Source organism: Falco biarmicus, chromosome 12 (genome assembly GCF_023638135.1).
Source record: "Falco biarmicus isolate bFalBia1 chromosome 12, bFalBia1.pri, whole genome shotgun sequence".
NCBI lineage: Eukaryota > Metazoa > Chordata > Aves > Falconiformes > Falconidae > Falco > Falco biarmicus.
In genome coordinates, this window is record NC_079299.1 from 22,015,873 (window position 1) to 22,033,525 (window position 17,653).

The following is a 17,653-nucleotide window of genomic DNA, read 5'->3' on the forward strand; positions in this document are numbered from 1 at the left end:
CGTGCACATATTTAAAATTGTGTGTTTTTAAGTCTCTGAATATACTTCCCATCTATTATACAAATTATGACAGGAAAACTGGCATGCTGTCATAACACTAGTCATCTCACTCTTCAGGAACACACTGCCTGTGGATAGTAGGCTTTCCCTTTGTTAGGTGAAAGACAAAGTTGTTTATATTCCACACATCTGCTAAGAGAGGGAAGCTCAAATGAGGAAAAAAATCTGTGCTGAGAATAAGTACTGCAGGGGAGAGGCACTGGAAGAGCAGAATGACTTTTTCATGTGACCGCCTTCGGCAAAGAAACAAAAATAATTTTCAAAATAAAAAAAATTCAAAAGGATAATGAAATAGAGGCCTTCTCACAGACCTTTGTACTATTCTATATGAAATGTTAACTTCCCATCTATCCTTATTAAATGCTAGGCAGAGGCCATTACACGTAAATTAATGCGGCTTCATGTTCTGCATATAGACTGGAAATTATTTTCTTTTCAATCAAGATAACTGAATTCAAGTCTCATGTTTTAAAATTGATAGTGGAACACATAATTCTGGTTTAAAATTTGATGTAAGATCACAAGAAAAATGGACATTTTTCTGCCACCAAACAGTTCCACACTTAAACCCTTTCTTCCCAATAAAAGTGCTGGGAACAAAATAGTAAAGATTGTCTCTTTTCCTTTGTGAATAAAGTAAATCATATCAAAATGTAATTATAAAAAGATAGTAGTGCTAGGAGTTTGTCCCAAAACTCAGAGACTCATTTTTTTCAGTCAGGTGGGCCCCTCACTATACATATGAGCAAAATGGGCATATACCCAGCAAATTCACTCTGCACAAACTTTAATGCCTCATGCCTTTCTGGGCCACTTCAATGAAGAAGTGTTTTGGAGCCAGCTCTCCCGCAACTAGCAGGTAAACCCATTGCTAATATAGTAATTTTTGTGGGAATCTCATGTTAAAATACTGGAAGCCAATAATTTGCTCTCCATTCTAAGAAACTTTACAAGGATACAAAGCTTTACAAAAGCATCAAGATGGTTTCTCCCTTCACACACCAAAAAACCATGCTTTTACTGCTGCTTCAAATCCAGTTAATTGTTTGGTTTCCTTTTACCTTAAGACTTTCTCTTCAGGGAGAGTATTCTTGCCATTTAGTAACGGTATAGCTTTAATGACTGTACCACAGATGGTGCATATCCAGGATATAGATAACCACATTTCTAGAGACTGCATCATTCTCATACAGAAAAAAAAAAAGCTAAAATTGTGATGAGTGAGGAGACTATTTTTCATGTTTCTGGAAAACCTTGAAAAAATAATCCTGCTTTAAAAAGAGCTATAACAAAGATGCTTAAAAATGAAGCAGTGCAAAATAGTACAAATGAAAATAACTTACTCAGGTCTAGTCAGATGTAAGTATTTTGCATTAGATTGCAGTTTTATTGCTGCCTCAGTGGGGGAAAAATCCTCATGCCTGTACGAGGCACAAATGAAGTGCTAGTCTATTGCCCGTGGGACAATTTATGTATTATTGAATAATATAATACTACTTAAATAATAACTGTTTGTAAATCCTGATGCAGCAAATATCTTGCTACTTTGATTGTAAAACAAGAATAACAAAAAAGACTAAATTCTTACTCTCGGGACCCGACTCCTACTCCCCTATAACAAATTAACAACAAATTAAAACCGTTAAGTGCCTGACGCCCTTGCCAGCCACCTCCGGCCCCTCTCCCGCCTGCAGCCCCCGGCGCGCCCTGTCACCACAGCCTGCCCTCACCTCAGCGTCCCACCACTGACAGGCCAGCCCTACACCTCCTCTGATTGGCCAGTGGCAGACAGACGCGCCCTCCGATTGGCTAGCCGCCTCGAAGGTGAGGGTGATTGGCTGGGCTCAGCTCCCGCCTCTGCGGCGTGCTTGTCCGTCTCCTCCCGCCCTGGCGCCTCTCCTGTTCCCGGCTTGCAACATAGGTGGGGCGTCCCGCGGAGGCCTGGCGCCTGGGTGTGAGGCAGGCAGGCAGAACTAATCCTCAATAATCTCCTTATAAATACAAGTAGCTTTGTTCCAGAAAAACTGGGCCTGAGGAACCCAAACACACAACGTCGTGAGACAGCGAGAGAGAGAGAGAGCAGATGATCTTAAAAAGCAGCCTGAACTCTGAAGAAAGCTGACCACAAGAAGAGCACTGTACAGAAAAATGTTTATTGAGAGTGTTGTTGCATTAGAATTGTACCATTTCATCAGCAAAAGCAATTTCATTCAGCAAAAGAAACACGTCTTCCCATCACAAAATCTGGTCCTCATGTCAGTGTTGGTCTCTCAGCTGGTTGCTCAGCTCCTGAAGTTCAGCAATCATGTTGTCCATAGCTGTCACCTCATCCACTATCTCACCCTGAACCTCATTACTTGTTACATCTACAAAAAGTTGCTGCACAACAAAAAAAATAAAAAACACATTATTTTAAGATATACATACAGTTTCTGTTTCAGTTTAGAGACAGAATACAGGAAGCTCATCACCACTATCTGCCTTTCAAATTTTTGGTATCTATGATGGTGTATCTCTCTAAAAAAGCCATTTTGTAGCTAATAAACACAAGGTGTGTATATATACACACACATGTGTCTGTGCCACACACCTGGTATTTTGCCAAAGGGGCCGAACCCTCCCCTGTGGGCACTGGGCTTCTGCTCTGACCTGACTGGCTGTGCTGACACTTGATCCCATCGAAAGTGAAGGACTTTACCATGAAACTCAGATTAGAAGAGCATCTCACATACTGTCACTGCAGTTTACAAATCCACCTGCTGCTAAATTAGTAGTTGTGAATTTTAATGGCCGTTTTTCTCCAGTGTAATTTTCTGTTGCATCATTTTCTCCAAAACCTCAAATAAGTATATTTTAACATTTGATGTCACGACATGTGTGGGTGGCGACATTAATCTGTAATTAAGTTATACAAGAGAAAACAAAACACTACAGAGTAATAAAAAGTTTGTTCTTAAAGACCTTAACACAATAACAGAAACACAAAGCAGCTAACTAATGAGCAATCATAATCACTATTCACAGGGAAACCAAGGGAGACAAACGCTAAATGACTTGTCTAAGTCTTGAGAATTGCACCAGAACCTGTTGCTATTGCAAGGCCAGGACCTGTCATTCCACTCGAGTAATGTGGAGGTACCACTCCACAGATATATGGGGGGCACACACACTGAACATATGTTTCCTCTTTGTTATGTAAAGGGAGAGTGATTCACACTTCACTTGACACAAACCAAAAGCCTACATTTAGAGACAAAAACAAACCAAGAAAACAAAAGTTGCTCTGGAGTACATATGTACATCATTAGATCATCAAAACATAATGGGACAATACAGATACATATATAAACAAAAATGTACTTAAAAGGCCTGAACCAAGATCTTCAACTGCCTCAGAACAGTGTTGTCACTGAACAAAGGAATATCCTACACAAAAATAGGAACATGTTCCCACTACAAATACAGAAATTTTTCTTTCAGCCCCAAACCCTCACACTGGGAATGTGACAGAAAATTTTGGTTCTTTCTCACTAAGACAGCTAAATAAATCAGGATGATATAATTATTTGTGTTGCCTTCCTCCCTCTCCCTCAAAGCAATCTATTCAACTAGATGCAGTGTGGGGAAGTTTCACACACCATCATTCTTTGGGTGTTGTGCCCCATGTTTCCCCACAACAGTACCCGCATTTCACACATGATACAGCCCTATGATCTTTCTCCTTTTTGGAGACCCCAGCTGTCAGGTCTGAATGGTGCATTGTGGGAAGCAGCAGAAAAAAGCCCACTATGCTCTTTGCCAGAGCTGTGACTGCCCAGAAGGCTCTGTACAGAAAGCAGCTCATTAACAAGTTGCAGCCTTGAGCAGACTGTGGGTGCATCATGATTCCAGCACAAGGCAGGAGCTGGAAAGTCAGAGGTGGATATCCCAGGAAAGGTGAGAAGTCTAAGTTACATTGTTTCACACTGTACAAAACCTACTGATTTGCTCCAATTGCATGTCCCGCCTACAAAATTTTGGAATTTTATCTTTTAAAAGTTACTTTCACTGTTCCTTTATTCCTTCTGAAATCTTAACTGCCAAGCCTGCTCTTAGCCTGTTTTTTTAAGTCCTTTTCTCTGTCAAAAGTAAAAAATGCCCCACACCAATACTGATCTACAGGGCAGCAAAAGGAGATGCTGCAGTCAAGCTTGGACAGGCATAAACAGTGCTAAACTGTTTGTGCACAGGATCTTACGAAAGATGACTGAGTTTTTAAACCACAACACACTTTGAAAATTCAATAAGACTTCAAATTAAAAATAACAAGGCATCTTAGAAAGTATGCAAAAACAGTGAGGTCACACCAATAGCTTTATCTCTAAACATGTCAGTTTCCCAGAAGTGCCATAAAACTTAGAGGCACCATTATATGCCAATAATATAGATGTTCATTTAATCAGTGCATTCAGGAACTAAGAATACAATTTAATAGTCTCACTTAGACTTAATCTTTTAGATAACTGCACAATCTTGCATAATATAAACTACCTGTACTTGTATTTGTATCATTTATGTCAAGTAGTCTTGCTTTCTTTACAGACTACACACTTTTTTTTAAAAAAAAAACCCACCATTTTCTGAATCACAACAAAACATAGATGTTGTGCCTTTTTTCACCACATTCCGAAGACTTACATATGCCAGTATCTAAAAGCACAGTTAGGGAGCCAGCTTTCATTTGCTTGTACAACTTTCCTAGGCTTTTATCCTTAAAATTACAGGGCTTAAAAAGAGCGAGCCAAGTTTAGCACACTGATGACGGATCAACACTTTGTATCACAAGCACACATGTTATAAAACTTAAGCTCTGAAATTCACATTTACTAAACCCCACACACAGCCAGGCAGAATACTTCTTTAGGACATTAAGTGTATTTTGAATGAAAATATATTCCAGATCAGTCCTCAGTTAAACAATGGCTGTGTCTCATTTTGTAAGATGAAGGGTAAAACTAGGATAATAATGGTGCAGAAACAGACTTGGCTCTTTGGGTGCCTGGCTATGGAGGCACAACCAAAAACCAAGCATATAATTCAAACATAATGCCATTTCCCAACAAATTAATACCTGGATTAGTGGGGTATCCATGAAAGTCTTATTAAAAATTCTCTCCTTTAATAAATAACTCTGTTTTTAAAAACACTTCAAGTGAGGCAAAGCAGTGCTGACACAATTTGGTCCTTTCTGCAGGTTTATGGCCATTCTTTCTGAGACTGCACTACTTCTCCCCATGACTACTCACGTATGGAATGGATCTTTGAAATGACTGATTTCTTCCAAATGTTTGAGTCTGTTTGCCCAGCATTTTAAGTAAAATTCTAACTTACTCTAATATGTCAATGCTATCTCTTAGACTAGTAGGTTTATTTCAGTCAAAGACTAGCAGGAAGAAGGGAAACAAAAGTCTGCTTATAACTGGAATCCTATACAGCACAGAGGTGAATATCCATCTGATAATACCTCCCTGTTGCACTGTATCATCTGATCTATAATTGACTCAAAACAGAGAAATGGTTTCTGGCAACAGAACAAAGATTCCTAGCTTTCAAATAAGAATTCCTACCTTTCAAACATTCCTACCTTTGCTTTGGATGACAAGCCACGTAAGTTGAGCCGAGCTGAAGAAAGTATCTGCAAAGCTTCCTGATGATTAGGTTTGTTCTTGCTGCATTTTATAGCCACTAGAATCCAAGCACAGAAGAAAAGGACCGCAAAACAAAAAAGCATTATCTCTATATCAATACATTTTAAACAACATTTAATTAAAAATCTTGATACCTTACCTTCCATAGACAATTCTTTAAATGTAATATCCCCCAAAAGAAACACAAAAAAAGAATGCCAAGGAATTTTGAGAAGATAACTCTAAACCCAACAGGTATATGTATCTGTCTTAAACATAAATATCACAATACAGTGAATAGTCTTACCAAGTCTGTTTTGAACATTTCCTGACTGGCACACACAAACTTACATGATGATTTGAGGACTGAAATGAACTATAGATGCATTGCATTAGGAAATTGCTAAACCATGAAATTAATTACCAGTCAGATGTTTACTGACTCACCCAACATAATTTCTGCCTCATTCCAAGCACATTTTTGTATGCACTACCAGGATGATGCCTTCTGGTAGAGGACTTCAACAGCAGGAATAAATATAATGGGTAAAGTAGAATATTATTTTGTTATTAAGCTTAATAAACATTTACTACGCTCTCCATGAACAATAAAAGTTCTTTTCAGGTAGAACATACCATGTGCAATCTCTATGGCTCCTTTCACCACCTCCTTAAAAGAAGAAACATCTTTCTCCCAATCACTTGATTGAATTTCACATTTATGTGCCTTAGTGAGACACTGCAGTGACTGCAAGGGGGAAAAAAACGATCAGTATGTGAGGAAAAAAACTAGGAGACTAATCTAATTTTAAGTATCTATGAAATTAATGCTCAATCCAGAAAATTAATATATCTTTACTATGCTTTATTTCCTGTGAGTTGGAGTAGTATCCTTCTCTGCAACGGTATGCACCAGCTGTAACACAGATGTTATTCACCAACATTGCATCTCGAGTATGAGAGGCATACAAAGTAACGTGTCTAATTTTTATCTTTTAAAAATCTGTCTAGACTGATGGATGTGACCGATGTTTGCCAAGTCATCATAATTAAATACACATGAAAAATGGAAAAATACTTGTACGTACTCACACTTTGAACAGCAATTTTGTACCTAAAAAAATTATAACTGAATACATCAAAGCTTTCTTTCTGTATATGTATTCTTGGTGAATAATGTATTTTACAGACACAGCTTTTAACTGCCACACTGCTCTGGTACTCAGTGTGAACAGGAAAAATAAATTTAAACAATATGGAAGGAGGGTCCCATTAAGAAAAAAAAACCCCAACACCCATGAAAAATTTAAGCAGAAGAAATTAATTTTTGCATTCAAGTTTTTTTTTTCTTTCTACAACACCAGAAATACAAAACAAATATACGTTGGAAGTTACATGGCTTGGGTCAGTGACAACTCTTCAATTATCTTTTTAAAGAGTTTAAATATCATATAAAGGAATAAAACACTTCGGTGTGGTACATGCACATGAGTGCAATAAAGACTTCTGATTGCTGAGCAAAGACAGATTAAATTTGGGGGTCATCACCCCAGAAGCTTCTACCTTCTTCTTCCCACCAGAGTTGTAATCACTATGGCATGGGCATGCTGCTGTAAATTGCAGTAAAGGTGTATTAAGTCAGACCAGAGCACATATTTTTTTATATTAACCTCAGTTATAATTGGTAGTAGTTCTGCCCAGCAGAGGCAAGAACTTCCAAGAGAAGGAACAACAGTTTTTACTGCAGTCTGATTTCAGCCTGCACGTGTCTGAGTCAGAGCAGCAAATTAGGGGTTTTTGCTGACAGATGTCAGGGAAGGGAAAGAATTCAAAGTCTTGTGGGCTGTTTGTTTGCACTTCTGGAACCTGGACTTATCCTGGAAGGAAACAGTTGTGAGCTGGGGAAAGTTCAAGGAACAGAAGGGTTTCATAGCCTGGGTATGGATTAGCAGGAAACCTGAAGGTTGGAAAGATTCCTTGGTGGGAAAGGGGTGGACTGGACTGCATTCAGCATAGGAAAGAATGAAGTACTGAATGAGGTGGCAGGTCGGATACATAAAAGTGTAAAAGTAAATATATGCTGAGCTAAAGAAAAAAACCACAAACCCAACACTTCAATAGTTTTACACTCCTAACTTGTAAACTCTGTCTGCCTTTGATTCAATTTACAAAGCACTATTGTGAATTGTAACTGTAGGCTCTGGTGATTCATGGCATCAGATAGAGCATCACAGCAGAAAGGTAAAAAAAAACCCAAACCAACCACCAACCCACTCTTTAAAATCGCCAGACATAGAAGGTTCTTTCAATGCAGTGTTAGGAACAACATTGGTTAACTATAATTAAATCTGCACTAAATAAGGTATTACATTATGGAATAAAGGTTAAACCCTAAATTTGTAAGGAGGTACATGACACTGTGATAGGTTTGCTCCCATCTCTTTGTCATATGATGCCACAATATAGTAAATAATGCCTTTTCAAAATTTGTTGACCTTTTGCATAATAAATGTGGGTGGAAAACTGCAACAATACATCTGGAATTTTTCTACAGATAGTTGTATTCACTTAATATCCGACTGACGCATGATGGTGCTTGTGGCAGTAAAGCCAACAAATAAGTTTTTAAACAATTTTACTTTATGATATCAGAAAAGCTACCAGTGATTATGTAGTAATTAATACGTAAATTAATTTTTACACTGTAAAACTAATATAGTGTAGGCAGTTTTGCTCTTTCATGACCTATATCTATGGTACTGTCATACCAGGATACTTGGATACACACATAAGTATACCTTAAGTATTTATAAACATAGTTCCATTTTGCAGGGCAAGCTAGACTAAGCGTGTTCCATAACCAGTCTTGATTAGGAAAAACAGCTAAAGTCCTGTCTACTCTACAAATTGAAACCATGTTTTTAACTGGGTTAGTGAAAAACACTGTGATGTAACCAGATTCTGAAATGATTACATTTATAGTATAGACAGGGCCTCTGCTACTTTGCATGTCTGAGTAAGAATCTGAGGATATATTACAGGATATTGCAATGTCTGTATTTCTGAATTCTAAATAGGCCAAATCCCTTTTATTGTTCAGCTGTAAAGAAAAATAGGGAACGAAAAAAGGGAGGAATTGGAGGTATAATGAATACTGACAATGGCTAAACAAGGCATTTCACAGGGCAGAGCATAGAGGAAGACAATGAGCAAGGTGAAAACAATTATAAATTTAACATCTTGACATCTAACATGCTTGACATCAAGCGACAAGCAATCCTCCAGACTGAAATTTTTGCCCAGGCCAAAGGCACACCCCCCATCAGGAAACACATACCGAATGCTGACCTTGTGTATTTTCAGCTTCAGTGAAGATCTGATAACCCGTAAGTATTTTTGGAGTATACAAGGCTATTTGAATTTTGGAAATTTAATACCAAATAGAGTTGTATGCACACTCCAGCATACAACGAAGTAAACACTTCTAGCAGTGCAGAGCAGTTATTTTGGAAATGCAATCAACTCAATTACTTGGGAAGTGATAGAAACAAGAGATGGAAGTGAATGTAGCAAAACCAGAGATGGGTAGACAGAAACCAATGGTTCAACAAATTAAGAATTAAATAGCATTATTTAATTCCATTTTAAGCTGAGAAAGGACAAAGCACTTTTACTCTGGAACTTGAAGTGTGGTAAAGACTATCTTAAACACATATTCCCTTAGTGACTGCGAAGAATACAGATGGCTTATGATGCCACTGGATCATGCTATTAAGATCCACTTTTTTGCAGAAGCTGCAATACCTTGTCTTAAGAATCAAAGATTCCAATAAAAAAACCCAAAACAATACACTGCCACCATTATAGATATTAGACTGCTGCCAAGAAAAGTTGCAGAATATAAGTCCAAGACAATGAATGCACATATGCTGTGATAGGACATTTTAAAATGAACCACTGATAAAAGAGAGATATCTTTTTTAAATCCACAAAACCTGATGTATAACATCTTGTTTCTGTTAGATAATAAAAACGTGTGCTGTAGGAACACAAAAAGCAGAAAATAAGCTTACCCAAACACTAAAGCGAAACATGTCTGGAACAAGAGCATGTCTATCTATAGCACTATAGTTTGTTAAAGAACAGAAGGTTTGTACCAGAAGTGTCTAACCATAAAACACATTTACCTTTTCAATATCTTCACCACTATCATTCTGTCCATTTCCATAAAGTTGGGCATAAAGCCTCCAGATGTTCCCGTCGTTTGTCACTCGTGAAGTCACTCTGCCCAAGAGCTCTTGCAATTTCCCTTTCAATCCACTTGCTACCGCTCCAGCACGATCTGCCATACCATCCACTACTGCTCTGACCAGAATAGCCAGCACCTTAAAAAAGCAGCAGGAAAGAGTTTTTATTTCAACCAAATCAACATCAGTATATATAATGATAATGGTAATATTTGGTCCCTATTAATTATTCAGTAAAATACAAATATAGTACCACACGACAAGTACAGATTTTACTATGATATACATTATTACGGGAGTAATTCAACTGATTTAAACCTCATTTATAAGATTCTGTGGCTGGTGAAGCCAAAGAGCTAAAACAGAAATTTGGGTTACTGTGGCAGGCTAGTGTGAAAAAGAATGGTATACGAAATTGTGGCATTATCCTAAAGATATTTTCACCTTATAATATGGTTATAAAAAGATCAGTAAACAGGCTGAATCAGACTAATTTAGGTAACAGAAGACACTGTTTACAGGATCTTTATTTAACTACCTGCAGAAATGGAAAGATGTATAGTGGGTGAGATGGAAACTGGAAGACAACTGCATAGCACCTTGGGAAACTGTGTTTAATGCACTTCTGGTGAATTGCTAGTCAAGTCAGTTCAATCAAATTTTTAGCAAGTGCTCATTCAATGGCTTGAGAAGGTGGGATCTGACCTGCAAAAATGCTGAACGTGTGCAGTTGCTGGTGAGCTCAATGGGAGCTGGACTCTGCAAGCGTGAAATGCTACAAAATACCAAGCATCCCTGAAAAATACATGAGTTTTCTGTCCCAAACTGGACACTGAAAATTAGGAAACAGTTTTACTGTGCCCCAGTTCCTTCTCAATAAATCAGAAACAGCAAATGTAAATTAAGGTAATGGATCATATGGTCAATTACAGGAAAATAAAACCCAGAAAAGCTGTGGGCTTACTAAGTGAGAACTACCTCTTTTTTGTAGTTGATGAGACAGAGACTGGCGAAGGAATAATGATAAAAACGAAATGGAAGTCTCATGAGCCTGCATTCAAGATGGGCCCATAAAAAGTATACAAACACCTTCATGCTGGTACTTCCTAATTTGTGAGGCTATCAGTTGTCCACTGTAATGCTTCAACAACTTTTTCCATGTGGTAATACTTACAATGAAATCACATTAATGGCAACATTAATATCAAGACAGTAATAAAACTAATTTCAAAGATGATCTGTGAATAGCCCCGAACCACACAAATATACTGCTACTCTAGTAAAAGTAGGATAGGAGTGCATCCTCACAAACCAAGGCATAGTTCACTGGCAGAAAGCTATGCAAAGATTATGATAGTATCAAAGTATATTACACTTAAAATAAGAACATATGCAGTTTAGTATTTGTGATAAATCATTTTCCCAACCCAAGTTTTTTCCTATAGAATGACTCAATTAACATGCATCCCAAAAATTAATTACTGGGTTTTCTCAGATATACGAAATCTTTGGCAAAACAGCCCAAATAAATCAAAGTGGCTGATGATGTTATGAAATAAATCAATGTAACAGAAGAAGTGAAAAAATGATACATCTCCCTGGCATCTTTTCAGAATCAATATGAAATCATAGTAGCATCTGAACGTCAGCTAAACAGCTCTCCCCTTTTCCCTCCTAAACCATAACAGTATAGCCCTTATAAAATGATATGATAAACTGGCTGTTCTTTCTTTTATTTTCTGTTAAAGAGCTTGGATTTTGACTTAAAATAATGGAAAACGTGATCAACTACTAATAGTCCAGAAGTTCTGAAACTGATACTACATTTATGATTTGGATTCTAAGGGACTAAACCCCATCACTGTATGAAGCGGGTCCTCTGTAATGACTTGATAGAAAAACACCAGCAAGTATTGATATTCCATTACTAAGCATTGTAATAACAAACATAAAAGAGGTGTAAAAAGAAACATTAATTATGTTCACTTTTGAAAAGCAACTAGAACTGGTCCTGGGGATTCATACATACATGTATGACTTCTCAATCAATTTCTCAGTTTAACAAAATTGCTACTCAAAGTCCAGAAAGTTAGTTCACGTGAATGTCATGTATATTTAACAAGAGATTTAAAGCCAATGATATTTTGTTTGCACATGGAAAAAAAGTTTCTTAGTCAGTAGGATTTAGCAACTGGAAAATTACCCATGTTCCCATAGAATTTAGGCTTTGCTTACACTTTCATCATAATAATCTATGTCCTTTTTTTGTAATTCATCATGGAGGCTTTAGCACTACAGCAGTTAAAATAAAACTAGTGTGAAGGCCCAGATTAAAGGGTCCATTAAACAGTAATGAATCATTAATGCTACTTGGCTGTGCCAGGTTGTAAAATAAAGCTATTTCAAATTGCAAATGAATTGTGCTAATCATCAAAAAGTATTAGCAGTGTAAGACAGCTTTCCATTTTAGATTGTTGTCTTAAAAGTGTTAAATTTTAATTTATATCTTTGAAACACTTTCAACTGCCAAACTTACTAAACTACTAAAGCAATGCTCTGTTGCCCAGGATTGCACACAAGCAGCAGAGGTTTGTTGTTGTTGGGGGTTTTTTTTGGTGTGTATGTTGTTTTTTTTTTTTAATGCCTCTTTTAATGAACTGAGCTCTATATGACCACTGTGCAGACAGTTTGTGCTTAGTGTGACATCACACCATCTGCATTCCTTCTTCTCCTTTGCTTTTGTGAATAATGTTTACTAAAAACTGAACAACAGAGATCATGGGACAGAACTTCAGAAACAAACCCAATCATTTTTAAATGCTGTGTTTGCTATGAGCTAATCTCATTCCATAATTATTCTCTAAACAGCTCCTTTCATATAAAAATTAACTTGGTCAAACCATTTTTTAGAAGCCTCACCGACACTAATCAAACCTGACAGTGCTCAAGTAAGAAAAGAGCCCTCAGGTACTAGATGCAAAATGACAAATCTGCAGTCTATGAGCTCTCCCTCTGCCCCTCCCAAATCAAAGCTTTTTAACAAAGACAATTGCCATTAGTGAGCTAACTTAAAAGAAGCAGAGCTCCAGAAATTAATTCCTGCCCTTGCTCCTCAAAATCCACTTGGAATGTGCTCTTGCAGACTTTTATTAGAAACAGCCTGGCGATCTGAACTGCTGAAATAAGGATGATATTTGATGGAAAGGGTAACAGAAAAACTTTGCTAGATTCTCAAGAACGCAGAATTGCAGAAAGGAAACATTTGCCCATGCTTCTGAATTCATATGCTTTGACAGCCCAGGATGAACATTTGGTTTCTGAAAGCAATGTAGCAAAGCAGCTTTTCCACCGACAAAATAACTTTGTTGCAGTCATAGAACTGTAACTTTCCATGCAATAAAGACTGCTTGTCTCCACCAGCATGCATGTGGTGCAAAGCAGTTGCAGAAATCTTTCAGGTATATTTACCACCTCAGATGAGTAAATCAGAGGCTAAACTGACTATTACAACAGGTAAGGTTTCTCCTCAGGTCCTTTAGTGACTGATCTACTAGCTGAAACTACAGATAATTCACTGGGCTTTTGTCTTTTATTACATAACATCTATATTAAAGGTTTTCAAGGTATATTTCTCAGCAGGTTCATGAACATTAAAAGGCATAAGGAAATTTGAAGAATTTTAAGAAGGAAGGAAGGAAGGGAGGGAGGAAGGAAAGCATGCTTATAACATTCAAGGGAAATACCAGGAAACTGAGACTTTAGAAATTATGTCCTTCGCTGTAATCTTTAATTGCATTGTTGTTCATTTATAAAGAGCCTTTCAGCTTTTCCTTGTTCAATTCTGTCTGCAGAATCTATACATACATATCCTTAAGCTTCATGATACCCTGATCTCAGAACCTTTGCCACAAGGATGACATCGTTAAATAACTAGAATAGTTTAGAAGCACAATTTCTCAAAGCTGCATTCTGTACTTAGAAGTCTGGCACAAAAGGTCAGCAATGGCCTAACAGAAATCACAGATGAAGATATGCATGCCTTACCGTTACTAGAAGAAATTTGTGATTTATAAATATGGCTTCATACTATGCTGAAAAATCTGAGGTAACTACACAAACCAAGGAGGTTCCAAATTATATATTCAATTGCACACTCTTAACTGATGCATTCAGTCTCACAAGGGGTATTTTGCTGCAGTGATTATGCTAAAAACGACTGGTAATTGACTTTCTGTTTTCACAACAAACTGGAATCAATGACTCAACTAGTTTCTTCCAGTCCTGTGCATACATATTTTTCTGTATTTTTAAATTACTACCTTCTTTCTCACCACTATGTCACCTAGTGTAGCAGCCTATCAATTAAAATCTACGACAACTACAAATACTAAATACAACCTGAGAGAAGATCATACTATGTTAAATGGAAACAGAGGTGCATGCTTCCACTTCTGTTTAGTAAAGTAAAATCATGTTCCATGATTTTACTTTACTAAAATACAATTGCACAAGAGGGTTCTAGAGTGTCTCTATTTAAAACATACCAGCTGGCAAACGGGAGAAGCTCAGAAGTTAATGGTGAGCTTTGGAAACAATCTCAGCAGAAGCTTTTAGTTTTATGTGCTTTTTTTGTCTTGCTATGGGAATACTCTTCTTTTCCTTGTACAATTATTGATTAAAGCCTTTCTGAAATTCTTTAATCAGGCTCTGAGGTTTTTCTTGGCCAACTAGTAAAATCCTTCTAATTGAGGAAACTGAATTAGAAGAAGTTATGATGAAGTCCATAAAGCACTTTACACATCAGAAGCCAAAGTTAAAATTAGGATAAAGAAAATAAATTAGGATACATAGCATATATGTACTTCTGTAAAAATGATAAAAAGTTGTATAAGAATAGGATGAAAAAAGTTATACAAAAATAGAAATCTAGTGCAAGCAGTATCCCCAAATATTTTAATGAAATATCCTACATAAAATTTGACAAAACACTAGTAGGAGTCTGTATCATCTCAAAATATCTAAAATGGACAAATACATGTAGAAAGTTCTATTCCTGGTCAGTTGTCAAACTGACTAAAATAATATAGTAGACCACCCCTAAAAAAAGTTTGGTAAATAAACAGTTGAGAAAAAAATTCTAAAAAAAGGCCAACTATCTACAAGATGTTCCATGAAGACAGACACAGGCCCCACCAGTACCCACAATACTGTAGCTGCCAGTATTGTGGCAGTATACCTGTATACACTATACATTGATCTTTACCTATTACAGCCTATATTTACGTATATATAATTACATATTATTATATTACAGCCTATATTTAACTGTAAGACTATTTTCCATAGATACTTTTTAGTGCAAAGAGAGTTTGGGACCTTTGAATGTTGAGCCATATCAAACCCAAAAGATTTTACTCATACGGAATGTTATCCTGTGTGTGGTTGGCTTTATAGTAGTAAGTATTGTACTCATGTACAATTTGTTATCAAAGAGTAATCTGAAAGCATTTTTTAACATCCCTGCCCCCCATAAGCAAATGAGATGTTTCCACAACCTTAATTAATTCTATCTGTTCTCTCTCCTCATCACTGGACTCAAACTTCCAAGATCTAGGAAAGCTATTTTAACCATTTTATGGGATAAGAAAAGAAACATACTCCTGGGATCAATGACCAGCAGCAGCTGGGTCTTCTTCCCCTGGTACTGCACACAAACTCCCTAAGAGCTCATAAGCTCTTCAACCAGATTACTTAATTTTGCAAACACTTTTGGAGGTGTTCCACTACTCTGCTTAGGGTATTCTTTGGCTTGCCTTTCAGATGCACCTTGCTAGTTTCACTGAGTGTACAGAACCATGCTTGGATCAGGACCTGGTTTTAGGCAAGGTAACATCCCAGCTGAAGCTGTTAAAGTAGGATCTCTGGATTTTGTCCAGAGTGTACATTTACAAACCCAGAAATTAATAGAATTTAACTGAACTACAGTCAAAGATAAGCAAAACACCTCCCTTATTTTCATTTGTTCCAGTTATTAGGAATCAATGTTCTGACTGTAATGCATTCAATCCATGAAACATAATTCACTTTCAAAGGCTCATTTGTGGAATTTTCAAACACATAAGACAAGCTTACCTTTCTTTAAACTGAAAAATTTATATTATTTCTGATACTAAGATATGCAGGAAAAATACGGAAAGATGGGGTTATGCACTGTGCTTTATTTAAGAATCTATCTTAAAACTTCAAGGCTCGTATTTGTCCTTCCACAAACTCTGAGGGAATCTCGATGTAAAGGTTTTCCTTTTTGTCCATTTTTATTTTAAATACTTTGTCTTACAGTCCAGATTTCCAAAAATTAAATGGCTTGTCTACGTAACTCCACTGGTATGTGTACTATCATTAGTGATACCATTATTGGCAGAAAACTCTGTCTCACAAGAAGACTTGATGAACATATAGGATGACTTAACATGAAAACTTCCCCACCTGTGTGTCCTTGTACTTTTCTCTTAAGTCCATGAGTCGGTGATAAGCTTTAATTGCTTCTGAAAACTCTCCAACATCTGTACTGGTGAGAAGATAGTTCTCCCATATTTGCCAGTGCTCATAGTTGCACTTGAGAGCTTCTTGGAGGGTTCGAAATGCTTTGATTCTAATAAATAATAAAAAAAGAATAGAAAATAAAGTTCCATATTAAAGGTTTAATATAGAAGATTTCTATGCTAAAATCAGTTAGCATTTTATCAACTAAAAAGCTACTTACTTAAACAACCAGGTTTAGAAAACAGTGCAATGTAAAAGTTACTGTTCGTAATTTACAATATTGATAATTCCTTAATCTCTCTTGTCAATTACTTTCTATCAGTTCACTCCAGAGTACACTCTCTAGAGTCTGAACTAGGTAATTTCTATGTTAGCTCTCATTATGACATTTTGACCAAAATTCATTATAATTGTGTCATCTATGTCAATATTTTCTTTTCTGGTCTTTTAACTGGAACGATGAGAAAACAATCTTACTCATGCTGCAGTTGTAACACACATTAAAAAATCAAAAATCACTGAGTTCACGGCAGATGTCGAATGATATTGACTCATTTCATCACACAAAGGAAGGCTACTTAACAATAACAGCTTTTTGTAATTTATTTTAAAAATTTGCACATGGTAAATGTGCATACCCATTGCACAGAAGCCCAGCATTTTCAACTATTTTTTTTTAATGTCAGCTGGAAGCTTTACTTACACTCTCTGTTCTTGATGCTGTGCTGCTCAGTACAAATGTGTCAGAGTGGCCCCAAACACTATTAAGGTCCTTCACCAAAGGTGCTGCCCAGTGAACCATCTCATAGTGGCAGGAGAAAGTGTTGTGGAATAAAGGCGGACAGCATAATTCCTATAAAGCCACTGTCAAGTCAGGATGCACCTTTATTTTTTCACATGGATCCATTGCAGGCAACACTCTACCATTCCTTTACTCACGGAGAGAAGTAAGAGCATTCTCTGGTAAGGAACATGAGACACTTTGGCCAAATCAAGAATACGGGCTGAAAGCAGCTGACCTACAGTTTGCAGCCATATGACCTCCTGCACAACATGCAACCAATGCTGCTCTGGCAGAAGGATAAAAAGTCATAATGCAATCTGAAGCATATGTTGGTGAAGTCTGGGTGCCTACTG

At 37.0% G+C, this 17,653-nt stretch overlaps 1 protein-coding gene across 1 annotated transcript in view; it reads right to left on the reverse strand.

Moving 5' to 3' along the window:
- Positions 1–2,194: 2,194 nt before the first annotated feature.
- TTC27 (tetratricopeptide repeat domain 27) overlaps positions 2,195–17,653 on the reverse strand; it is a 126,612-nt gene continuing 111,153 nt past the window's right edge. The window contains exons 16-20 of the mRNA XM_056357635.1: positions 16,460–16,625; positions 9,914–10,111; positions 6,363–6,474; positions 5,684–5,784; positions 2,195–2,439 (exon numbers count right to left, since the gene is read on the reverse strand). Coding sequence (XP_056213610.1) covers positions 2,317–2,439; positions 5,684–5,784; positions 6,363–6,474; positions 9,914–10,111; positions 16,460–16,625 — 700 coding nt within the window. The 3' untranslated portion in view covers positions 2,195–2,316. The remainder of the gene's footprint in view (positions 2,440–5,683; positions 5,785–6,362; positions 6,475–9,913; positions 10,112–16,459; positions 16,626–17,653) is intronic.